A 26569-nucleotide genomic window follows, 5' to 3' on the forward strand; every position below is an offset into this window, starting at 1 on the left:
CAATCTATGTAGAAATCCAGTCTGTTGTTACGACCGTCCGGAGGAGTCCACGCAGAATCCTTTTTTTTGTAGTGCTGGTAGGGGGGATTCTGTGGGTTAGTATGCTGTTCAGAGGTATGTTGGAAATATTCTTTGAGTCGGAGACGTCGAAAGTAGGATTCTAGGTCACCGCAGAACTGTATCATGTTCGTGGGTCTGGAGGGACAAAAGGAGAGGCCCCGAGATAGGACAGACTCTTCTGCTGGGCTAAGAGTATAGCTGGAAAGGTTAACAATATTGCTGGGTGGGTTAAGGGAACTACTGTTGTGGCTCCTTGTGTCATGTAGCAGTTTAGATAGTTTAGTGTCCTTTTTCCTTTGTAGAGAGGCAAAGTTTGTCTTGTAAATGGCTTGTCTAGTTTTTGTAAAGTCTATCCATGAGGAAGTTTGTGTGGAAGGTTGGTTTCTTATGAGAGTATCCAGTTTTGAGAGCTCATTCTTAATCTTTCCCTGTTTGTTGTATAGGATGCTGATCAGGTGGTTTCGCAGTTTCTTTGACAGTGTGTGACACAGTCTCTCAGCATAGTCTGTGTGATATGTAGATTGTAATGGATTTTTTACCTTTAGTCCTTTTGGTATGATGTCCATCTGCTTGCATTTGGAAAGGAAGATGATGTCTGTCTGTATCTGTCTGGAATGGATATGCAAACTAGACACAATCAACTCAGGGCTAAATAGGGATTGGGAATGGCTGAGCCATTACAAACATTGAATCTATCTCCCCTTGTAAGTATTCTCACACTTGCTTCTTATCAAACTGTCTGTACTTGGCTACCTTGATTATCACTTCAAAAGTTTTTTTTCCTCTTACTTAATTGGCCTCTCAGAGTTGGTAAGACAACTCCCACCTGTTCATGCTCTCTGTATGTGTGTATATATATCTCCTCGATATATGTTTCACTCAATATGCATCCGAAGAAGTGGGTTGTAGCCCACGAAAGCTTATGCTCTAATAAATTTGTTAGTCTCTAAGGTGCCACAAGTACTCCTGTTCTTTTTGCGGATACAGACTAACACGGCTGCTACTCTGAAATCTGACACTATAATTTTCTCAAGTACCACTCCTAATGACCACCCCCATCACTGACTGCACCATAAATTCTCAGCATTGTACAAAAAATGCCTGCCACACAGAATCTGTCCTGGGGCACACCTGTAAATGAAAGTTCCAACCCTATTCATATAGTAAAAGGTACCCCTGTTGCCTATCCTCTATGCTGGCTGGTACAATTCATTTTGAAAGGTTTGTTAAAAGGAATGAATGAAAGAAAGAAAGATTTGTTAAAAGCTAGGTTTAACCAGACCTAACATGACTAAGCAGTGATTGTGTGACACTTACAGACACACACACACAAAAACAAATTTTGGTTTAGATTTAAAAGCATTCCTACCAACCTGGGAATAGCACCATTCCAGAACCAGGAAGTAAAAGTATTTAAGAAAGGGGAAAACCAAGCCAGTCAGTTTCAATACAGGGCCTAACTGAAAATGCAAAAGACGACAGGATACTGGGCTGACTGGACACTTGGAAATGCCTATGAAACAGCTACACGTATGGAGGGGGATTGACAGGATAGCCTATAAGCAGTAGCTTCCTTCCGGACCAGGTTAGGTTGCTATCCTTACAGCTGCCCCTCTATTCTTTGCCCCGTGGTGTATATCAATTCAGACCCCTGGATTAGGTGCCCCATTTCCAAAGCAGCTGCATCAACACAGAATTTCGTTCTTGGTGGAACCCCCAATGCTTTACCCACTGCTTCCAGCTGGAAGCCACCAGTCCAGTCCCTACAGGTAAAGGGAAAATCCTCAAGGCCCCCAGTCAGACAGCACAGACGGGCTCAAAACACAGAAGGCAAATACCACCCTTAAAAAGTAATGAGATTGTTAAAATAAATTTGATGCCAGCCTCAGGCTTTTGGGGAACTCGGTCATGGGCTGAGCAATACAGCCCCAGCGCCCACCCACCCACCCACCCCACTATGTACCAGTCAGACAGCCCAGCCTGGGGAGACCAGGCTCCTCAAGGACTTGCCGCTGCCGCCCTCAGGCCCAGGGGTGGGATATCGTCCAAAGCCGCAAGAGACACGTACGTTTTAAAACAGCTCCTCCCTGGGGAGCGTTTAAACCCACTGCAGCCAACCGCCCGGCAGCCGGGGGCAAGGGTGGGGCGGGCAGCGGAGCCTGTTTGCCCCGTAGCTGCTCTCGCCCAGCCGCACCAGAGCAGCCCCCGAGAGCGGAGCTCTGAGGGGCTCCAGCCTCCAGCCCAGGCGCCGCCCCGCCCAGGGCTCCCCGGTCACCGCGCCCCCTCCAGGGGAGCCCCCCGCGCCAGGCCGCCCCCGGCGGGCCCCTGCACTCACGGAAGCCCAGAGCGGCTGCGGCCGCCGCCAGCATCAGCGCCGGGGCCCGGCCCGGAGCCACCCGCCACCCCGCGCTGCCGCCCGCTGCCGCTGCCATTTTCCTGCTGCCGCCTCCCCGTGCCCCCATTGTCCCGGCCCCGCCGCAGCCCCGCCCCTTAGGGCCGGACGGTGGGCGGGGAAAGGGGCTCCCCGCCAGCAGATGGGACGGAGGAGCCGTCAATCGAGCACACCTCCCGCTCTCCGTCCCCGTCTGGTTCCGCCCCGGGTATCCGGTGTGGCTACCTGATTGGCGAGTTGGTTTGTCAGTCACTAGAAGAGCGCCCTACCAGAAAGGGTAGAATTGCCTTGGCCCCGCCCCTGCCCGGAACACGTGACACTGAGCGGGGTGGCGGGGGGGGGGGGTCCGAGGGAGGATGCCGGGGATGCTGGGCCCGTTCCTGGCGGGCTGGGGCTTATGTAGCCCAGGCCAGTACCGGTGTGATGGGCTGCAGGGCCCCCGGCCAAAGTGCCTGCGGCACCTCTGCGCGCCCACCCCTCGGCTTCCCGGGCCAAGCCACCAGCGCTGCCCACTCTTAACGGGTTTGGCTCTTAAAGCCCCAATTTCTGGAGTCATGTGATTATACAGGCATCTGAGCTCTTTATTTATTTATTTTTAATGCTTCTAGTCGTCACTGTTGTGGAGAAGAGCTTATTGGCTCAAAACACAGAAGACAAATACCATTCTTCAAATTTATTTTAACAATCTAATTACTTTTTATGTCAGCCTCAGGCTTTTGGGGAATTCAGTCATGGGCTGAGCAATACTGCCCCAGTGCCCGCCCACCCCACTATGTACCAGTCTCTGCCATTTCCACGCACCCTGCTGCACTCCAGCCTGCACCACACTGACCACCTGCCTTCAGGTTTTAGTGTTATTCATTATTTAGGTCTTAAAACAGTAACAAATTAGTAGCAGGTCATGAACTGTCAGGATGAAGGAATACTAGCTCTTCATACACACTTGTACTCTCCCTAGCCAATCTGACACTAGGAAACTACAGAGCAGCCATAGTGTTACCTCAGCAGCCTGGCTTGTTTTCACAGATAACAGCTTCTTCACTGGAGAGAGCAACTATCAGACCATATAGTTTTCCTGAAGACCACACAAATGAGAGTTCTGTTTGGGTTGGGTGAAATCTGGACCTGGTTTAGGTGTAGATTGATAGGATACAGGAGTATAACATTTTGCTCAATTTCATGAGGCAAGAGCCTGACAGGTGTTGAGGAGAGGATAGAATTATGTTTTCAGATGGGATTAGTTTTTGATTATTGGCATCTCTACAGGGCAGAATCAAGGTTATTTGGATGCTTTAACTGTGCATTTCCAAAACTTTGTTTACATTTCTTTTAAGTTTAACCTTAGTTCTAGGATTTATAATGCATATTTTAAGGATAGATATCTTTGTAATGTTTTTCACCCTAAATTACTTAGTATACTCTCAAATTTATCTCAGTGTTAATGTAATTTTTATCTGGGAATACTGATTAGAAGGAAAGTGTCCCAGTGCTGCTCTGTGGTCACAATTCAGTTAGTTTTTATGCTTGCATAATATCTGCTTGCAGTACTGAAGGTGTTTTGTTCCAGCAGGTGTGGCAGCTGGGAAGGTTAGGCCCCAGTCTTCACTCCCATCTAGTAACATGGGTTGGATTATGCTTTCAGATAATACCAGTAGTAGGATTGGTGGATTAGGAAAATAGAAGCTCTCTGAGGCTGAAGGAACAAAATGGACACCGTGTAGAATCAAGCACGTGGGTTTTACTTTGCTTATTAGACTCAGAGACACAGCCAAGCAATTGATTACAATAGATCAGGGGTCATAAGAACATAAGAACGGCCGTACCGGGTCTGACCAAAGGTCCATCTAGCCCAGTATCCTGTCTACTGACAGTGGCCAATGCCAAGTGCCCCAGAGGGAGTGGACCAACAGGCAATGATCAAGTGATCTCTCTCCTGCCATCCATCTCCATCCTCTGACAAACAGAGGCTAGGGACACTATTCCTTACCCATCCTGGCTAATAGCCATTAATGGACTTAACCTCCATGAATTTATCCAGTTCTCTTTTAAACACTGTTATAGTCCTAGCCTTCACAACCTCCTCAGGTAAGGAGTTCCACAAGTTGACTGTGCGCTGCGTGAAGAAGAACTTCCTTGTATTTGTTTTAAACCTGCTGCCTATTAATTTCATTTGGTGACCCCTAGTTCTTGTATTATGGGAATAAGTAAATAACTTTTCCTTATCCACTTTCTCCACATCACTCATGATTTTATATACCTCTATCATATCCCCCCTTAGTCTCCTTGTCGGAGACCTTTCAGAAGTGATGGGCCGAGTCTTCATTTATTCACTCTAATTTAAGGTTTCGCGTGCCAGTAATACATTTTAATGTTTTTAGAAGGTCTCTTTCTATAAGTCTATAATATATAACTAAACTATTGTTGTATGTAAAGTAAATAAGGTTTTTAAAATATTTAAGAAGCTTCATTTAAAATTAAATTAAAATGCAGAGCCCCCCGGACCAGTGGCCAGGACCCGGACAGTGTGAGTGCCACGGAAAATCAGCTCGTGTGCTGCCTTCGGCACACATGCCATAGGTTGCCTACCCCTGCAATAGATTATATAGGATTTTCATGGGCGGAGGGAAGCGATGGGGTGGGATGTTCCGAGCCCCTGGATAGGTCTAGCAGCAAGACAAGATAAACACAGTAAGTCAGTAGTCTAACAGATTACATAATGGCTCCGACCAAGGTTTCAAGTTAACATATAACATACTATTAGTACACATTAGTATACATTAGTGTTTTCCATTAAACAATGTATAAAGTGTATAATTAAAAAATATATATGTTGAATTCTGATTTGGGGTCCATAGGAATGAGGTAGCTCTTCTGGTTGTCCAACAGGTATATTCCTGGGGGTTAAAGCAAAAAGACATTGAAAAGTACATGGCAATAGAAATTGTTTTTCAGGTTGCCCCATTGTGTTTCTAAAGGCTAACACTGGCATCTGGGAGGGAGGGGGTGCACCAATTAGAAGGGAGGATGTCATATCTCATACTGACATGCTTGAGCCTCTCCATGAACTCAAGTTTGGTATGTGGGGAGGGTATTGGTTATCTTTTCCTGCAGAAGGAGTGGACATAGAGGCCACTTTCAATACTTTGGTATGTCTGTAGATTCTGATAAAGACATCAATTACCGCTCCCCATCTGGAGTTTTGCTGACCATGCTTATCTCAGTAAAAAGCAAAGTTGTCTCTTGTTTGTTCAGCTTCTCTTAGCTAATATTGTTCTCGGTGGGCTAGGCCCCCCGCTCAAACCAAGCTTTGGGTCTCTGTAAAAAGTTGCTGACAGGGTCTGTAATCAGGGTTTTACAAACACAGCAATTGGATTTTGGCCCTTCAGCAGGGCCGGCTCTGGCTTTTTTGCCGCCCCAGGCAAAAAAGCCTCTGGCCGCCCGCCCCCCCCCCCCCGGGGGGGGGGGGGGGGCCGGGGCCCCGGGGGGAGGGTGGCGAGCCCCGGCGGGGGCTCCGCTCTCCCCCCGGCGGCCGGGGGGAGGGCGGCCAGAGCGCCGGGGGGAGGGCGGCGAGCCCGGCTGTGGCCCCGCTCTCCCCGGCGGCCGGAGCGCCGCGCCGCCCCCCTCCAGGTGCCGCCCCAAGCACCAGCTTGGTTGCTTGGTGCCTGGAGCCGGCCCTGCCCTTCAGAGGCTTTTTCTCATAATGCTTCCATTTCCTAGTTTGATTTTCCCCTATGCATTTGGGTATGGGTAATTCAGTGTGTTTTCCCATTTCTTTCAACAAAGTTGAATTATTTTGGTTGTTGTAGCTTTTTCTCCTAAAGATCATTGTCTTTGCCTAGTTGACCTGCACAGCCTATGTTTTGAAGCAGGTTTATAGTAAATATTGGTTCTTTTGCAGACTTGGGGATAGTTTCATGGAAGACTTAGGTTAGGGGATTACTGCAGTCAAGGCACTAGGCTGCTGTTATATACACTGAAGAGGAAAGAGACATGGTTACATCCCACTTTTATTCCCATCTCTTTCTTGAAAATCTGATGGGGGGGTGCATTCTATTTAATATTTAAATAGCTGATGCACAAATTTAACCATGTTGTATGTTGTTCCACTCTGTAGCAGTTTTAAAATTCATTGCTGGGTGCATCTTGCATCAAACATGATTTTAAAGTTTATCAGACAGGAAATTGACCTCCCCTGTCTTCTAGGGAGGCCCTGGATTCCCACAAAGTTGAGGGAGCAGTTGAGGATAAGACTACTGCAGAGGCTTACCTAGTCTGATTTCCAGTTAGTATTATACACCTCAGTTTTCCTTCTCAGATGATTTTCCAGACCCCAGTATAGTTAGATCACTCCAGCTAAGTCCCAAAAGTCTACCCCTTTCAGAATTAGAATCCAAACAGAAACAGAAACAACAAAAACATTTATCCCATCCTCTTGCCATACATAATCATTGCTCAAAGGATTTGTCCTGTTCCCAAACAGCCATTCAGTTGGGTCCAACATCCAGCCCTCTTGGTCCTTAGTGAGTCCCTTCTCCTCCCTGTTGACAGGAGCAGCTATCTGTACCTCTGCACAAGGAAGATCATAGGGGAACCCACACCTACCCTCTACCACAAGTTCCCATCCTGGGATGCTAAACAATTATATCTGCCCCATAACATAAACTGTCCCATCTTTACTTCCTAGAGCTTCTGCCAATATGCTCAGCCTTGCCTCCTCACCAGCCCTTTTTTTAGCTAGTAGCCTCCCTCCTAAATAGCCTGCCTCTTTTTTATCCCAGCTAGCCTGGTTTAGGTTTCCCCTTGTCATGTGACTCCTATGCTCATTCCTTTCACTTGGGGAAGTGGGCTAAGCCTCACACAGGAGCAGCTGAACCCCAAACCACTTAAAGTGTCAGCTCACCCTGTGAGTTGTGACTGCATCACTCTTCAAGTATATTTGGATGAGGCCTACTCTGGACCTATTCTTTTCAGGTAATAAAGATGAGGTACTCACAAAAGACTGAAGTATCAAAAGAGGAGGTGCTGGAACAAACTTCTTAGATTGTCCTGCAGAGCATGCTGGTGGTTTTGTTTTGTGCACATCGTGTCCATATGCAGAACCTACGAGTCCTAGTGTACAATTTCCCATCTTGATCTGAGCTTCCATGATTGCTCAAATGGGCAGCAGGATGCAGCATTCAGTGCTGCAAAAGGCCTATTTTGATCCAAACAGAGCTGCCTGAGAAGTCTACAGGTCCCAGCATGGAATTGCTCAGTCTCAGTCCAAGCAATATAGTTCATATATTGCATGGTCCACCATACATTACACCAGTTCACTGCCTTGGAGTGGTCCTTTCCAGAGAAACTACAGGTCCAAGAATGGTGTTCCAGTTCAATTAAAACATCCTCTGTATTAAAATAAGCGCAGCTGCAGCCTACATTGTAGAAAAACATAGCGCTTCCCTTAGATCATTCCTAGCATAAGCCAAGGCTCAGAGATCATAGTAAGTAATAGACTATTGTAGGTGAAGCTGAGATCAGAATGTACCCTAGTCTGACCACCTTTAGAGCTCACTAAAAAGCCTAATCCCATAATAACAATGCTAAAATAATTTTCTCATAAGACAGTAGGAGCAGAGCCCATTTTTGTTCTGAGTCCTAACTCTCTTATATAACTGTACTTCAGCACCTGGATGCTATGGTGATATATTCTTTGTAAATATAACAGGCAGATAGGTGTATAGTGCCCAAGAGATCTTTGAATAAAAGCAGACACCTATGCCCATGCAGCATCCCACTGGAGTCAGTGGGGATCCTCACCGTTGGAGGGATCCATCTGTGTGGCTGGGCTTGCAGGGTTGGGACCATAGTTATTAAATTAAATATTTGTCTATCATAAAACAAGGAGTGGTGACTTTGCTGCTTGACATTGGCATAACAGCCTGTTTTCTGTGGGCTTTTATTCCTTCTTAACTTTGAGCTCTTAAATGGTCCATAGATCTTGTACTGGGTCACTGCACAGTGGTGAATTTTACCCAAGGAGAAGGCAACTCTTACAGCTGTGAAGGATGAAAAGGGATCAGGCACTGGCACTCGGTGCCTGAAAGGGTCTCTGCGGGTATATGTAGATTATTATCTCTACTACAAATAACAATATTGTTTGTATAATTAATTAATTAGACTCAAATAAAAAACCTAATAAGAAATGAAGGGGTAAAGAACGATCCTTGGTGGAAGAAGCCACATAGGGGGCAGAATAGAGCTAGCTAAACAACTGTCTGAATCAGAAACAGCTACGTGGCTAGGACTGAACCAACGTTAGCTTCCTTTGCAGTAGCTAGAAAGTAGCTCATATGGCGGCTCGTTGGTCTAGGGGTATGATTCTCGCTTAGGGTGCGAGAGGTCCCGGGTTCAAATCCCGGACGAGCCCTGTTTTTTCCTTCCCAATACTTGAACAGTTCTATGATCATTTTACATTGTTTTTATTGAAGGTACATTTATACGTTACAATAAAAGGAATGGGGAAGCATTTGCAACTAAAAATAGGACCCTCTTGTTCTCTGTATTAACAGTGCATGAATTTGAATAAAACTGCAGCGAGGGAACCGTTTAGTTCATGAGTCCCCTCTCCTCCTCCACACGAACTATGATTAGCCCCACTTTCCCCACAAGTACCCGCATACAGCCCCCTCTTCTTCGTCCTCTAATAATTGCTCAGTCCTTTCATGATACGGGCATTACAGGGCGTGGGACTAAGCGGAGAGTCCAAGGGGGAGCGGGAAGGAGGCAGGAAGAAGGGAAAATACATCTCGGGGTGCGGTGTGTCTCCGCCTGTGCCCCCCACTTGTTCTCCATAGACCCCCTGCTCTCCCCATGTTCCTGTCTGTCTTGGTACTTCTGTGCGCTCCCCTCCCCGCGCCTTGTAACAGCGGGACACCTCCCAAGTATTTACAAATGGAAACAACAGAAGTCTCCCTTTCTCTTCCTCCCCAGCCTGAAAACCAGCTCGGTCACATTGTTTGTTTTTTGTATCTCCGCTTGCACGAGCCCCTCCTTTCCCCACCCCCAGTTCGCACGGCCAATTACTGCCCCTGTCCACCCCTTCCCCCTGTGCAATTCCCACCCACTCGTTACCCCTCCCTTCTCCCACCCACTTTACCTTGGGCTCCCCCAGTTACTGCCCTGGGGCCCCGCTGTGCCTGTAATGCAATAAAATGAATTGAGGGATCAAACCCACAAAATGGAAAGGCTCGCGCCCCCCCCTCCGTAGCGGGCTCGTCCGGGATTTGAACCCGGGACCTCTCGCACCCGAAGCGAGAATCATACCCCTAGACCAACGAGCCGCTGCCTGCTTCTTTTCCCCTAGCCAGACTCTTCACTATTATCCCGCCTCCTCGCTGCAAAGCGCCAGCCACTAACAGTATGGCCTGTTTCCCTCCCCCGCCAGGCTACCGGATGGTTCCGCCCACAGGCTGCCCCGGCTGGAAGATACCATTCCAATCCCCACAAGGATCCACCCGCCTGATGGTATCGCCTTTCCTCCACCCAGTCAGCCCGCTCAGCCGGCCCCAGGTGGGGGGAGGGCGCCTGATGGTAGGGCTGTGGGGAATCCCACTCTGCGCTTTCCCATGGGGACGCCTCAGCCCCGCAACCTCGAGGTAACACACTGTTCCCCAACGGCGGCTGGATTCAGAGCCGGGCGAGCTCATCCCCAGTGGGGGGGGGCTCTTTCCCGCTTCAGCTCCCCCACACAGGCTGCGGTCCGGACATTCGGTCCTCCCCCCTGTCCCCATAGCGGGGCCATGGTTTAGTCCGGTCCGCCCTTCTCCCACTGGGCTTCAGAAGAAGGTCCCTGGAGTTACCCGGATATTGCTCCCTTCCACACACCCCCTTTCCCTGAACAGCTGCCCCCTCCCGCCCTGACTCTGCGTCAGGCAGGCAGAGCCCCGGGGGCGGGGCCCGCTGAGAGCTGGTGGCTGCGCTGCGCTCTCGGGCCGGGCTCGGGGGCGGGGCTCCCCGGGCTGGGGCGTGGCCAGGCTCAATGAGCCGCCCAGGCGCCTCTGCGCGTGTCAGGCCGCCCCTGCCCCCCGGACGCGGGCCTGCGCGGTGCGATGGGCGGTGGAAGGGGCCCTGGAGGAGCGTCAGGGGTGGGATCCCCGCCCACCCCGAAGAGCCACGTCAGAGCCAGGCTGCGCCTCATTTCCAAGCCCTGTTTCCTTCTGGCCTCCCAATTCACCCCCTTTCTGTGCTACAGGCTGCTAAGTCCATCCACTCTCCGCCCCCTCGCCCTCACGTGGCCCTGCTGCCTGTGCACTTACCTAGGGACTTGGGGGCCCTGGGTTGAAGCCCCTGCTCCATCACAGACTTTCTATGTGACCTAGATTGTTCACTTAGCCTCCCTTGTGTGAAACAGGGATAATATGTTAAAAGATTGTGAAGTGCATGGCAATCTGCTGATAGAAGCACTGTGTAAGAACTACGTGCCAATGCCCTTCCAAAAATCACTCTTCCGCCAATAGCTACCCTCCTTCCTCACCTCCTGGACCTTTCATCTGGCTCCCATTTCAGTTTAAACAAGTAAAACCGGAAGACAACTACAGAACTAACAAGACCTTAGCTGAACACAACTGCCCAAACTCTTAGCTTTTATGTTGCATTCCTTTCCCCTCTCTGTTGTGTTTTGTTTCTCTAAATTTAAAGTTCTTCTGGACTGGAAACTTGTATTGTTACACTACTTATCTATAAAGCATCAGGCATGCCAAAGGTGCTATATAAATAATAAGAGAATTTCCTTACTTACAGTGTTTTCCTGTCCAATTACTAAGAGTTTTAGGATCTGATCCTGTACTCTTCTATGCAGAGAATTTGAGATGCTACTGTGGCCACCCTTGGTCTGAATGCACGGTCTAGGGCCCCTTGTGCTTTTATATAAAAGAGTTTTTAATGTAGGTTGTGTGTAACTAGTAATTATTATTTATATCCTCCAGCAGCTCCACACAGGAGGTATGTGGAGGTCTGCAGCTCAGCCCTGCTCAGCTCATCCAGAAAAGACGGGGAGATTGCCTGTTTTAACACACATCTTTTCTCCACCCCCTCCTCACACACAGAGCCCCAATTTGATCTAAGACGAGTCAGCAAACTATGGCCCGTGGGCTGCGTCCAGCCTGTCAGACCTTTTAATCCAGCCCTCGAGCTCCTGCCAGGGAACAGGGTCGCGGGCTTGCCCCACTCTACACGTGGCGTGGCTCTACGCGGTTCCCGGAAGCAGTGGCGTGTGCCCCCTCCAGCTCCTATGTATAGGGGCAGCCAGGGGGCTCCGGACGCTCCCGCCGCCCCAAGCGCTGGCTTTGCAGCTCCTATTGGCTAGGGAGACCTTTTAATCTGGCCCTCGAGCTCCCGCCGGGGAGCAGGGTCGGGGGCTTGCTGGGAACCACGGCTAATGGGAGCTGCAGGGGTGGCGCCTGCAGACGGGGCAGCGCACAGAGCCGCCTGGCTGCACCTCCGCGTAGGAGCTGGAGGGGGAACATGCTGCTGCTTCTGGGAGTTGCTTGAGGTAAGCGCCTCCTGGAGCCTGCACCCCTGACCTTCTCCTGTGCCCCAACCCCCTGCTGCAGCGTTGATCCCTCTCCCGCCCTCCGAAGCACCCTTTTGCCCCGCAACCCTCTCATGCCCAGCCCCACCCCTGAGCCTGCACCCCCAGTCGGAGCCCTCACACACACCCCGCACCCCAACCCTCTTTCCGGAGCCCCCTCCCACACCCTGAACTCCTCATTTCTGGCCCCTCCCCAGAGCCCACACCCCTAGCCGGAGCCCTCACCCCCTCTCACATCCCGCACCCTGACCCCAGGGCCCTCAGGCCAAAAAGTTTGCCCACCCCGATCTAAGATGTCCTCCATGGAGTAAATTCTCTTCACCCACTCAGCAAGTCTACACTCCCTCAAGCCAATACTGAACAGCTCCCCATCTCTCCTTCTAGGACTCTGTCTGTTACCATAGACTAACAATAGACCTATAGACAGACAATAGAAGAAAGAGCCCCTTTAAGTAGTGTCTGCCTCATGGAAGCAGAGAGTGACGTCATACCTATGTAATGTATGCTACACCATTGTGTGTGTGGAGGGGCAATTTTGTCTGAAGGAAAACCTCTGTTCTTACCATGGAATCTTTAATGGCTACACAGATAGGATTTGTGTTTTTAAGGTCTCATCCTGAAGACCTTCACATAGTGAACTTTAAGAGGATGAATAGTTGAGTCAGAGATATCAGTACTGGGACCTGGCTCCAGGGAGTCCACAAATTTCAAACCTGATGGTTTAACACTACACTATCCCCTAGTCGTAATCCCGCCCTCATTCTGTCTGCTGCCACCAGCTCTACCCATCCTGGTTTGGGCTTCTGCAGCTCCCCAGGAAGAAACACACAGTTAGTTTTCTTTTCAACTCCACTATTTTATTTCCTCTGTTTTCCCATTATATTTTCAAGGTGAGGGAGGACAAATTCCACCCCCTAGGCCAGCACACACATTCTCTAAACATGCACACTCATATATACAGAAATGCACAATCACACACGTCCAGATACATCTGCTGAGAAAAAAAATGTTACAGTGATGACTGCAGCCTGGCCTGGGATACAAGCTCAAGCAAACAGATTAAAATGTATTTCAAAGATGACGACACTTGCTGACATGGCTCAGAGAGGGTGTGGGGGTTGCATATGCTGAGAAACCTTTTCTAGGTACAAATGGCAACACCAATCACTTTTCACTGGTTTTGAATTAGCATTATCTTAGTGCTTTCATCTGGGAGGATGGAAGGCAGGAGACATTAACTAGAACATAAATCCATTTGTCTTTTTGTGAATTTAGTACAGGTAAAAGGTGACACATAGGATATTATTTATTTGTATAGCTGTAGTGCCTAGTACCCCCAATCATGGATTTAGGACCCCATTGTGCTAGGCTCTGTACAAACACAGAACAGAATGACTCTCTGCCTCATAGATCTCCATCCACAGAGCAGGTGCAGCACAGGCAGCAGCAGAGCCAGATTCCATCACTCTCTGCCTTGCCAGTGTGTCTAACCCCTGTCCTGGGGCAACTGCTTCAAAGATGAAAGGGAGTTCAGTTTCCATGGCCCTTTCAGTCTTTGGCCTCTTCAATGATACTGTCGGGTCGGGGGCGGTGTCGGGTGTCAGAGAATATGTTGGTGGTTTTAGTGATGTGGACACCTGTCCATCAGGAATGGGATTGTGATACTCCCCCAAACCCATTTAATGTAGACTAATCAATAGCTAATGCAATCTGGACACGAATGGCTCCATAGCCCATCCACAACTAGTCCTCTGAGCCAGCTAGTCCTTTGAAAGTTTTAACAGAACCCTAAATGCCAGCTCCAAGCACTTATATGGCCTCATCACCATAGTATCTGAGTACTTCTCCTGTTATCCAGTCCTTTCAAACACTCCCTCTAAATGCTCTAAGGCAGTGGTTTTCAAACTTTTTGTATTGGCGACCCCCTTCACACAGCAAGCCTCTAAGTGGGACCCTCCTTATAAATTAAAAAACACGATTTTATATTTAACACTCTTTTAAATGCTGGAGCGGGGTTGGGGGATGGAGCTGGGCTGGCAGGGCTTGGGCTGTCAACCCTGCACATGGCTGACAGCTCATGACCCCCTCGTAATAACCTCCCGACCCTCTGAGGGGGTCACAACCCCCAGTCTGAGAACTCCCACTGTAAGGAGAGAACCTGGCTCTTTAAAATAAATTTTTCATGGGATGGTAGTTCACCAATTCGAATTCAGCCTAGGCCATAGGTGAGCCATGGCCACTGGGAGCTGTGGGCAGCTGTGCAAATGTAAACGAACAGTCTGGCGGCCCACCAGCGGATTACCCTAACAGGCCACGTGTGGCCTGTGGGCCGCAGGTTGCCCACCACTGCCATAGTAAGTGAAACTCAATCATACACAGGTTGTTCACTGGCTTACATGAAATGAATAGGTTATTTCAGTCCAGTTTGCAGTAAACAAGTGTCTATATCACAAAAAATTAAAAGTGGTTCTAACTGGCCACTTGTTGGTAGTCTCAGTAGAGTCCAAAGACATCATGACAACTGACTTACACTTGATCCTTCCAAGTAACAGTTGAATACAGTGGTGGAGTAGTGTGAGGAAAGCTTGCAGTATTACTTCAGATGCTGTAAGTGTTCTGTGGATACGGTACTTCAGTTGCTATTTCTCACCAACACAAAAAAAACAACACACACAAAAAAACCCTACAGAAAAATAATCTTTAGCTTGTAGGTGTTTCAAATACATATTTGCCAGCCCAACACTAGTCCAAGTAGATATTCATCAAAGATGCCGTATAAACCATTTAAAAATGATCTTCTCCAGATTTAGGATTCACATTGTCTGCCATAAAGCATATATATATTTAGAGAGAAAATCATTTCCCCCTACTTCTAAAAACTTCATTTATTTGCATTTGAAAACTGAAAATATTTCAAAGGAAGCTATTTAAAAAGGCACAACTTATATATGTCCAAAACTGATAAATTGCATCAAAGTCCAACATGGGGGAGCAAACAAAATTTGGAACTTCGCTGTAATGGTGAACATTGGGCCCAGAAACGGTGGTGATTGTCATGCCCAAGCTACTGTGCATCAGGTCTCCAGACATGGCCATGAAGTTGCTCAATATACCCCAAGAAGAGTCAGCCAGTACATCCATTTTGAACCCTGCAGCAAAAAAAAAAAAAAAAAAGAAGGGTCTTAATCCCAGTCTCTCCTTCCCACTGCTACAGAATGTTATGGGTAAGAGCAGTGAACATCTTTGATGTTATTAATATTCTGCTGATCTGTTGCAAGGGAGAGTCCTCCAGTAGCTGCACTTTAATTGGACTGTTTGGCTTCTCTTCACATTAAAGTCTCCTGTGTCCTGATTGGGTTCATCCTTTTGAGAGAGAAAGAATGATAGAAGAGAGAAAGGAAAGTTATAAAAATAAACATATGTTACAATTTTATATTGATAGGAGTCTCTAGGAAAGTCTGGAATCTGGGTGTCTTTTTGGCCATCTTTTATAATTGGGTTATAGTTTTCCTGCTATAAATTTGAAGGACAGCTGCAGCCAGACCACTCCAGATTGATTTCCTCTGTTCTCACCAGCTAAACTGGGTCAGTACTTGGATTGAAGACAGGGAATCAATTTTTTTCAGTTTTTAACTTTCCTATCCAAATTCATTTTGGATCTTTTCTCCCTACAACATGCCCTTTAAGACACAGATTTGAGCCCTCCAAACTCAGATAGTTCAGTAAAAAAACAGGACAGGTGGAAACCTAAGGGGGAATGCAGAGGGTCCCATGTTGCTGGGGTGACTTTTCATCAATATAACTCTGCTCCGTAATAGCTAGTGTGCAGGTGGCACCACTGCCCTGTTGGGTGGAATGGAGACCTGTTTAGGTGTGTGGGATTATGTTGGCCACCAGTGGTTAAAGGCCAGGTACAATGAGTGTAAGCCCTAATATAGCTAGTGGAAATTCTCCTTTACCTCAAGTGGTAGAGGCCTGTGTTTTCTGAATTAGAAGGAACTAGTTTGTGTGGTTCAGTGGGTGACCACGAAATTGGTATGTGTGCACCACAATTAGGGCTGACAGTCCTAACAAGAGGTTTGGAAATGTCCCTTTTAATCAGACAGTTTAATCTAATGGTCTCGGTGAAAAATGCTTTTTGCCACATGTACTTCCAAAATACTGGGCACCTGAGCAAAGTGTCAAGGGTCAGCATTTCTTTCTCTTCTTTCACCTACATCCCTTTCACTGTCATGCCAGCCTGGGGAGCCAAGCCTTTTAATTGCCTGTATTAGATGCTCTGATATTGAAGTTGATTTGTACTGGGATTTAACAAGCACCAGAGGGAAATGCCTTTTTATTTTTAAGGCAAAACACTTGTGAGAGCCTCTGGTATTTCATGAGCAATTACCATGGTGGCCAGCTCACCTCTGCTTCACACTTACTCTGTGCCTGGTTCTTGCATTGGCATCACACTATGATGCTCACTGGCAGTTCCTGTGTCTGCTGCCGGCTGCGGCATCCCCGTCTCCAGGGACTTTTCCTGGGTGTCTGATGTTTCCTGTGTGTCTTTGCCCTCACTGTTTTCTTCCTTCTTCACCTCTTTATTTTCTTTGTTCCTTTTTTCCTGTTCAGAGGCATTGCCGTCCTCCCTTTCCCCCAGGGTGCTCCCTTCCTTATCCCCTGGGGTGTTCTGGCACAGCTTCTTATCCTTATCTCCCATGGTACTTGGGCATGGCTTCTCCTCTGGGGTGCTCTGGGATGACTTCCTCTCTTCCTCCCCTGGAGTGCTCGCGCAGGGCTTCTCCTTATCTCCTGTGCTGCTCTTGCATGGTTTCACTGCCTCTGTTTCTTTTTCTCTCTCCTCTTTGTTTTCTGTGCTGCTGGACCCTCTCCCTGAGGGTGGCTTTTCATTGGATCCTATCCGTTTCTGCATCAGTTTACTGCCTGTTCCATACACAGGTGACTGCAACTCCTCTTTCTGACTCTTAGGCATGAATACCTCATCACCATCCTCTTCCTTGGCCCCATTTTCTTGAGGTGATCCAGTTGCCCTTAAATCTTCACCATCTCCGGAGTCGGACTGAGACTTTCGGAATTTCCTGGAGGGGGGTCTGCGCTTCAGTGACCCCCGTGTCCGCACCTGAGAACAAGTAAAGTTGAGATTGAAGAATTTAAATAAACCACACCAGTGTGCAGTATCAGCCCAGAAAGCTAGGGTGAATGACTTGGATGCTCAGCTGGTGACTCAAGACACCGGTTCTCCTTCTCATTGACATTTTGCCTCTCTGAATAAGTAGTGAGAGATCATTACCCCAATTTAAACTGTGGCTCTCTCTCCAATTTACGTGATCAAATCTGAAAACATTAAGTTTGACTACAAGGACACAAGACTCGATATATAGTTACTTATGAGCGAGGAATTACTTTGGAAACCTCTGCCATTTTATTTTGGGCACTGGGGTGATGGGAAAGGATAAAGGAGTTTCACATCTCAGTAATCTGAGGACCAATGGTGAAATCAAGCAGTCCAGATTCTCTCCCCGTTGTTGCCAATTCATCTGAGTCCTAATCTGCAGAAGCCCCTGCTATTCTGGTATGTCTTGGGCCTTCCAACTTCTCCCAGTTGAAGGCTGTATTGGCAGCTAGCCTGCAAACTAAGAACTGCACATAAATTGCATAAACTGGAGAAGTTAACCAGCTGCCTTCTTCTTTAATACAGAATTGTGGTTTACAGAGACTACAGTTTCCAGTATTCAATGCAGCCTGTCCTGCTCAGATCTAGATTAAGTGTTGTATGATTGGCCCTTCATGGGCTATGCCTCTGTATTAAAGGAGTGGGCATGGAACACACTGCAGAATTTCAAGGTTTATTTGACTTGCAAGCTGCAGTATTAATACACTAACCCACTGCACTACTAAGTGTTGGTCATTAATTTTGACATGATGTTGTCTGAAAAGCTGTGATCAGTCCAGCTCATGTTGAGTTGAAGCAGGTGAGTCATGCAACTTCATCACCTGAAGCCAGCTGGAATCTGATGGACTATGGAGCTCTATTTGCAGGCAGGCAAAAGAGGGAGTCCAGTGGATCACAGTGAGAGAGAATTTCAAAACTGATGCAGCGATCTCCTCATTTGGCTGCAAACACACTCTGTGAAGACTGAATTGGAAGGTAAGACCTACTGTTGCAGTTTCACTCCAAGCAGTAAACTGGCTTTGGCTTCCTGTGTTGGAGAAGTCCTGGAAGACACTGTACCTTGTTATAAAACTTCAGGTGAGTGCCCTCTGGTGGTTGATCAAAACTGATTGGTGTCTCATCCGATTCACTGGAACGGGACTGGATGCCGGGGCTGCTGGGAGTTGAAGGGGGAGTGCTAAAGGGAGATGGTATGACTTTCAGACCTGGGCTTTTTGGAGATGTTCCTGGCACCAGGGCAGCTGGAGCAAATGCCAGATTGGCCTGCAAAAAAAAAAAATCATTATAATAAACCTCCCCTCGGATTTAATATCATGATTTTTGGTGTTATTCTGCCACCCAAATTCCCCCGTCAGAGATGAAGTGGACCACATGGGGGAGCCCTTGCCCATAACACACATGATAGCCTCTCAGCTGACAAGAGAGATAGCTCCTGGTTGTGTGTTTCTCCTGGTGATATTGTCAACAAACAATCCCATGTGGAGAAGTTCTGGATGGACAATTGCCCTTCCTGAACAGCTGGATCTCAGAACCAATCTTGTGTCATCTGAAGTATTAGGGATTTTCCAGTGTCCCAGCCAAGTGAATATGTCTCCCATAGTTTTGCACAGGAGAGGCTGTGAACAGAGCAGTCAATAATAACAAGGAACTTTAAATCATTCTGTGTTTGCCCAGATAGCACCTGAAGTTTGCAGCTGTGGGCACTCTCAGGCCCTTCAAATGATCATTAAATTTAATATAAAAGAAAAGTGAGAAGCTTTTAGGGTATGTCTACACTTCAGATGGGAGGATGCTTCGGGTAGACAGATGCACTAGCTCTGCTTGACCTAGTGTACTAAAAAGAGCAGCGTGGTCACGCTGGCATGGGAGGTGGCTTGGGCTAGCTGCCCAAATACAATCCCACCCAACCCCCTGGGTGCATACTCAGGTGGCTAGCTCAAGCCACAGCCTGTGCCACTGTGGCCACACTGCTATTTTTAGCTTTCTAGCTCAAGCAGAGCTAGTACTTGTCTTTCTACCCATGCTGGTACCTTCCCAGCTGCTGTGTAGACATATCCTCAGGGATACAAATATAGGAGCCATGTTAAAGGCTAATCAATTTAATTCCCTGAGAGTTACAACAGCCATGTTGACAGCATCCAGCACCTACCTGCAGTTTTTCAATCAGGGGAGAGCTTTTCACCTTGACCCTGGGAAGGGGACAAGCATTTGGAGACGGCTTCTGTAAATAAACAGGAAAAGACCAAAATAAACTAGATGAAGAAAGGAAAAGTTCTGAAGCCTGAACCGGTCCAGATTGGTCCTGGGAAGTGAGAGATGGAAGAAGAGGAAGGAAAGTGAAGAATGTGTCACTGAAGCCTATGGAGGGATCTTTACAAAGGAGTCTGTTCTTCCCTTTCCCACTACTCCCGCCTCGTCTGCTGTCCAGCCATTAAGTCTATGATAAAGAGGAATTAGATCACACAGGACTGAGGAAGGGGAGAGCACTGTACAGAGTAATATCATTCCGCTCTGAGGAAGATTATCAAAAGAAGGTAGCCAAGCCCTCTACATTATCCTCCCTTTCCCCTCCCACCACTCAAACAGTGCCCTCTTTTGAGAGAAAATCGGATTCTGTCCTTTCTGATTAGTATATCCATATTAGGGATTGTGTAATGGTTAGTCCCAGAAGACTAGGGTCAGTACTTCAGGGTGCTAGTCTTGGCTGTGCCACTGCATGGTGTTGGGCAAGATATTTAACCTCTCTGTGGTGCAGTTTCCTCATCAGTAAAATGGAGATAAAACTGACCTACCTCACAGAGGGTTGCAAGGCTTTAATGTTTGTAAAGTGTTTTATGAACTATTCCTCTAGCGTATCTGAAGGGAAATGTTTGGCCCTGGAAGAATTACACACTCATTCACCCTTTGAAACTGTGAATCTAGAAGGAGAGAAGACTCCAAGAGCAAATGATTACTTAATATTTATGTTGCAGTAGTGCCTAAAGGCCACAACCAGGTTGGACTACATTTTGCTGTATAAACAACGTATGAAAGTCCCTTCCCTAAAAAGCTTAAGATGTGAGGATGGAGCTGGTATGGGAGAATCAGGCGGATCCTACGGAGATGTGGTGCCACAGAGGGAGAAACTCACAAGCAGAACTGGAACATGTCCGTGTGTCTACAACAGTAAGGAGACAGCAAGGAGCAGAGTATGTGTCGGGTATTGCTGTGGATGGATAGTGTTCTCTGCTTTAGAGCTTATGGTTTATGTTTCACTATTGGTGGTCCTTCTGGTAAACCCACATTCACATGCCTTTTAGGGAATCAGAGAGAATAAGACCCAGCAAAAGGGAAGCTCTTTCCTTATTGCATTGGTACTCACCGTCTCCCCATTGTGGCCCAGCTCCACCTTTTGGGTGTGTAGGGGAAGGGAGCATGGTGGTTTCCTCCGGGTTGGTTTATTGGCTGGTACCTGAAGATAAAGACAGCCATTTGAGTGACAAAGGAAGAGCAAGGGGGTTACATTCAAGCACCAGAGGGCAGCCTCTAGTGTTGTGTGTCTGCAAAAGGCCCGAGAGAAAGCAGTAGGGGGGGGTGGAGATGTCTCCAAGAGCAGTCACATAGAATATCAGGGTTGGAAGGGACCTCAGGAGGTCATCTAGTCCAATCCTCTGCTCAGAGCAGGACCAATCCCCAACTAAATCATCCCAGCCAGGGATTTGTCAAGCCTGACCTTAAAAACCTCTAAGGAAATTCCACCACCTCCCTAGGTAACCCATTCCAGTGCTTCACCACCCTCCTAGTGAAAAAGTTTTTCCTAATGTCCAACCTAAACCTCCCCCACTGCAACTTGAGACCATTACTCCTTGTTCTGTCATCTGGTACCACTGAGAACAGTCTAGATCCAACCTCTTTGGAATCCCCTTTCAGGTAGTTGAAAGCAGCTATCAAATCCCCCCTCATTCTTCTCTTCTGCAGACTAAATAATCCCAGTTCCCTCAGCCTCTCCTCATAAGTCATGTGCTCCAGCCCCCTAATCATTTTTGTTGCCCTCTACTGGACTCCTTCCAATTTTTCCACATTCTTCTTGTAGTATGGGGCCCAACACTGGACACAGTACTCCAGATGAGGCCTCACCAATGCCGAATAGAGGGGAATGATCACATCCCTCGATCTCCTGGCAATGCTCCTACTTATACAGCCCAAAATGCCGTTAGCCATCTTGGCAACAAGGGCACACTGTTGACTCATATCCAGCTTCTCATCCACTGTAACCCCTAGGTCCTTTTCTGCAGAACTGCTGCCTAGCCACTCGGTCCCTAGTCTGTAGCAGTGCATGAGATTCTTCCATCCTAAATGCAAGACTCTGCACTTGTCCTTGTTGAACCTCATCAGATTTTTTTTGACCCAATCCTCTAATTTGTCTAGGTACCTCTGTATCCTATCCCTACCCTCCAGTCTGTTTACCACTCCTCCCAGTTTAGTGTCATCTGCAAACTTGCTGAGGATAAAGGTTGTGTGAGGAGGGGGATTTGAACCCATGCCTGCACAGGGAGACCAGAACAGCTGATTGTGGGAAAGACAGAGCCTTGAATGTGGCACCTTAGACCGCTCAGCCATCCTGACACTTAGAGATGCTCTAACAAGTATTCCATTGGAAACCCCACAGTAGAATGGCTTGTAATTTTTCTGTTTTCTTTCCTGTCTCTGCTAATCACTAAGCTTTCGTCTTTTGAACGGGCCTCAGCTTTCTGCTTCATTCATTCACTGAGCTCACTATCCTATGTGTGGAACCAGGGGCTGAAGGGCAGCTCAGAGTTCTGAACACAGCCCACAGCCTCGCTAATCTTTCAAAGGCAGCTCACAGAGACAACAGGTCCCAAGTTGCACTGTTTAACAAGTGACTTAGGAAGCAGGTTTGTCTGGAGAGAAGGGACAGCACTTTTTTATTAACTGCACAAACACTCCTCTCAGTCTGAACCTGCACAGGCTCCTGGGAAGATCTAGCTTACTCCGGGTATGAGAAGAGGCTTAGCACAGATATCAGTGCAATCTCTCCACAAATCCATCATCTCGTTTGCACAGTTATGCCCATGCAAGTAACCTGAAACCTATACTTACACCAGCATGGAAAGCTCCAACTTGATTTGAATTGCATGTGTCTCTATGTTGGAGATGAGAGCAGCTGAAATTTCCTCTATTTTATGCCAATTTCCGTGACCTTCTGGCAAGTTACCAATGTGCTCTGTGGTGCAATACTTGGTGACTTTTGTCATAATTTGTACCCACTTAGTGTCCAGGGATCTGGGAAGTTACAAACATCAGATTGTGGCAACTTCATCTTTGAAGAGTTGGCCACTTTGGAGAGTTTGTCTGGAGTGACAAACTTGGGCACCATGGCTTTATGAGGTTTACACTGTTAACTGGTGATGTTGTGTCAGCAGATTGCGATGCAATATAATTGCGTGAAGCAATGTAATCAAGCTGTAACCGTGTCCTCCCATAACAACATAATATCGTCCTGACACATCACAATCCTGGCATGCAGTATCATCCTATTCTGTTGAAACATCATCATATCACAACATTATGATACCACATTGCGAGGCAGTGACATTTCGTGGGCATCCATTAATGTCCAATATATGCTAAGTTTGCAGGACATAGATCACCATGCTAACATCAGGATGACCACAGATATAGTGAGGTCGGGCAACCATAATTATTACACCCCCCTCCCCCCCTCAGGATTGTGATACGCTGAAATGATTTTTGTTTTTAACATGTGTGTTTGTGATGGTAGTAGGGGACTCTCTGTGTCACAGAAAGCGGATCAGCGGCCATGAGTCTTTTGACTTTCCCTGCCTCCTCATTGGATTAAATCCATTTGGGGCCTAGACTCATCACAGTTTTGGGCAACCTTTGCTGCTTAAGTTCTTTCTACCACCCCTAACCAGGTTTCCTAGACTTCTCTTCCAGTCCCCCTTACCAAGAGAGGTTTTTCCTTCCTGCTCCCCAGCAGACTCTGTTTCTCACTGACTCATTGTGCATCTAGGCCTCAGTGAAGCAGGCCTGGATCACAAGGATTCAGTTATTCTACCTTAATCTGCCCTATGCCTTGTAGAAGAGGAAGGAAAGACAAGGCTGCTCTCACTGAGATGCTTTCTGGTGATAAAGACAGCACATTGGGGCTAGTCAAATGTCCAGTGTCCTCAATTACATTGAGTTAGTTCAGCTCCTAGCAGGACATGAGTCCTGTCCAATGTGATATTCCAACAACCTGCAAGACTGCACCAGTTTTCCTGCAGTGCCAATCTCTGCTGTCTAACCCATCAATAAACCATTGCTTGAACTCTAATGGGTCCTATTTATTTCTCCTGAGTTCAGTCATACTGTAGCCCACGTAAACGAAATTAAAACTGCATAATCTTTGCGATAGCTTGATCAACTATCTGCAGCCAAACAGAAGACTATCTTCATTTGTTTAAATCCCACTGAATGTCAACTTCTTGCTTTTAGGGGAGAAGGGGAATCCTGATAGCAGTATGTGCTGGTCCTCACTGGAGACGTTTGTGAGATGCATGCCTTGCACATAATAGTTTTGTTTGTTTTTATCCAACAGTTACTGGGTTAATTAGGTCTCAGTGTGTATACACATGGGCTAAATTGGAGTTAATGTGTCTGCTGTGCTGTCACTGATGTGACAAAGCTCTGTCCTTGACTCCATAGGTCCTGCGTTTCCTGGCGGATTTTTGCTAGCCTCAGAGGCTCACTGTGACCCTCCACATAGCCCTTCTCTCTCTAGAGACAAGGGTCACAGCTTACTGAGCCATTTTCATCATAAGCCAACAAGGGAGGTGAGGAGAAGCAACCCTCCCTCACACAGTCTCTGTTGTCTCCCAGTTTCAGTAATTAATCAGGGAGGGGAGGGGAGAGGGGATTCCAGGCCCGCCCTCTACTCCAGGCTCCAGCCCAGGGACCCTAAAATTAGCAGCTATGGTAGCTGACTTTTTGGAAATAGGACATGTACAATTCCCTGGGCCACTTCCCCACAGCAGCCCCCACTCATTATCTCCTTCACCATTACCTCAGGGCCTCCTTCCTTACACCTGATATGGATTTGTACTACTTCGTTCCTCCCACAGCTCCCTCCTATAACTCCTGACACCCACACCTCACTGACTAACTGGGAGGCTTTTAACTAGTTCCAGCCAGCCCTTGATTGGCTTCAGGTGTCCCAATCAACCTAGCTATCTCCACTGCCTTCTAGAAGGATCTTAATTGGCCCCAGGTGTCTTGATTAACCTGGAGCAACTGCCATTTGGTTACCATGGTACCAGGGATTTGTTTAGCCTGGGGCTAACATACCTGTTCCTCACTACTTTACTGTAGCCATCTGGCCTTGCCCCATCACACTGGATAGAAGTGCTTAGGATCAAATAAAGAGGGACAAAACTTTGTTCACTATTTCTGAGCCCTGGACAGCTGATTCAGAGCTTTACAGAAGATTGCTAAGGAACTATCACCATTATTAATTATCATTATTATTGCTGGAGAGCTGCTAGTGAGATGCATGCTGGCTTCTAAGCTGCTTAGTTTGCTGTTCAGCCGCTCACTATTTGGAGTCTCATTTCTGTTTCATAAATATCAAACATTTGATTAAGGAAAGCTAGTTGGGTGCTTTCTAATTAATCAGTAGCCAAAAAGGCCCAGTGCTGAGTTGTACATGTGCACCTTGCTTTGATGCCAACTACCATTGGGGAACTCATGGATGTCTTAGCAGGCTTTTCAGTGTTCCCAAAGCACAAACATCCTGCCACTGTCTAACAACAAACTTCTTTTAGTGGGCAGCTGGAATAGGTATGCAAGAATGTCTACATGTAAATTAGGAAAGTATAGAGTATACTGTGCATGAGATTGTTGTGTGTTATACTACAGTTTGTGAAGCACTATGGGATCATTCGGGATAAAAGTTGCTATCCAAAATTAAGCCAGTATTTTAATGTTTGGATCACCCAGTCTCCCCACCTTCATTGGCCAGGGATGAGTCTCCCATTTCCCACTTTTGTTATCTTTGGCTGAATTGTTCCTTACCTCCTTTCCAGAAACGCTGGCTGCTTGCTCCTTGAACTTTCCTGCCAGCTGAGCCACAGATAGGGATGCTGACTTCTCCACCTCTGGCTTGGTCTCTGCTGGTCTGCCCTGACAAATCAGAAACAAGATAGTATGTGCCCATGTCTCACAGATATGGAAGGTTGAGATGCAGACAGGTTATTTATTACTGAGTTCAAGAATAACTGAAGGCTCAGAGCACTGCTGCCAGATGTCAGGTACCTGGTCTGGGAAGAAACCATCCCTGAAAATAGGACCAATTAGTATCTTAAAGTATCCAATGTTATTAGTAAGGTCTGAATGGCTCAGGGATTTGATAGTGTAACAGGGAACCTTTCATCTCTAACCGAAGACCCTGTCTCCAGTTCTCCACTTCAGTGGAAATAAATTAAATGAGATATTTCTACCCACATCGTCCCTGTCACCATCTGTCTCCAGCAGCGAGTAGAACTTGGCGATAGCAGACATCTTCTCCAACGACTTTTCTGTGGTGTGGCGGTGATGGGAAAATCTGGTTGTGAGAGGCCTTCCCTTTCCAATGACTCTTCTGCAAGGAGACTGGGCTTTGAGAAGCCCTCCCTCACAAAGCCTCTGTTCTGCTTGGTATCAAGTATCAGGGGGTAGCCGTGTTAGTCTGTATCTACAAAAACAACAAGGAGTCTGGTGGCACCTTAAAGACTAACAGATTTATTTGGGCATAAGCTTTCGTGGGTAAAAACCTCACTTCTTCAGATGCATAGAGTGAAAGTTACAGATGCAGGCATTATATACTGACACGTGGAGAGCAGGGAGTTACTTCGCAAGTGGAGAACCAGTGTTGACAGGGCCAATTCAATCAGAGTGGATGTAGTCCACTCCCAATAATAGATGAGGAGGTGTCAGTTCCAGGAGAGGAAAAGCTGCTTCTGTAATGAGCCAGCCACTCCCAGTCCCTATTCAAGCCCAGATTAATGGTGTTAAATTTGCAAATGAATTTTAGTTCTGCTGTTTCTCTTTGAAGTCTGTTTCTGAAGTTTTTTTGTTCAATGATAGTGACTTTTAAATCTGTAATAGAATGACCAGGGAGACTGAAGTGTTCACTTACTGGCTTTTGTATGTTACCATTCCTGATATCCGATTTGTGTCCATTTATTCTTTTGCGCAGGGACTGTCCGGTTTGGCCAATGTACATGGCAGAGGGGCATTGCTGGCACATGATGGCATATAACACATTAGTAGATGTGCAGGTGAATGAGCCCTTGATGGTGTGGCTGATGTGGTTGGGTCCTCTGATGGTGTC

At 47.3% G+C, this 26569-nt stretch overlaps 1 protein-coding gene and 2 non-coding genes across 4 annotated transcripts in view; 1 reads left to right on the forward strand and 2 right to left on the reverse strand.

Annotated features, from left to right (window-relative positions):
• The first annotated feature begins 8789 nt into the window (after positions 1–8789).
• On the forward strand, positions 8790–8861 carry TRNAP-AGG. Its single transcript has one exon. It is a non-coding gene; the product is annotated as a tRNA-Pro (tRNA).
• An 841-nt stretch (positions 8862–9702) lies between these two features.
• TRNAP-CGG lies at positions 9703–9774 on the reverse strand. The gene has a single exon. It is a non-coding gene; the product is annotated as a tRNA-Pro (tRNA).
• A 4275-nt stretch (positions 9775–14049) lies between these two features.
• RCSD1 (RCSD domain containing 1) overlaps positions 14050–26569 on the reverse strand; it is a 53793-nt gene continuing 41273 nt past the window's right edge. The window contains exons 2-7 of one of the 2 annotated variants that reach the window (XM_026659023.1): positions 25273–25380; positions 20561–20650; positions 19349–19420; positions 18259–18462; positions 16448–17145; positions 14050–15172 (exon numbers count right to left, since the gene is read on the reverse strand). In XM_026659023.1, the coding sequence (XP_026514808.1) occupies positions 15148–15172; positions 16448–17145; positions 18259–18462; positions 19349–19420; positions 20561–20650; positions 25273–25380 (1197 nt within the window). In that variant the 3' untranslated portion in view covers positions 14050–15147. Of the gene's footprint in view, positions 15387–16447; positions 17146–18258; positions 18463–19348; positions 19421–20560; positions 20651–25272; positions 25381–26569 lie in introns of both variants that reach the window. The other variant, XM_026659022.1, reaches the window with a different exon arrangement.

The sequence above is a fragment of the Terrapene carolina genome, unplaced genomic scaffold, assembly GCF_002925995.2.
Source record: "Terrapene carolina triunguis isolate 2854851 unplaced genomic scaffold, T_m_triunguis-2.0 Scaffold558, whole genome shotgun sequence".
In the NCBI taxonomy this organism is placed as follows: Eukaryota; Metazoa; Chordata; order Testudines; family Emydidae; genus Terrapene; species Terrapene triunguis.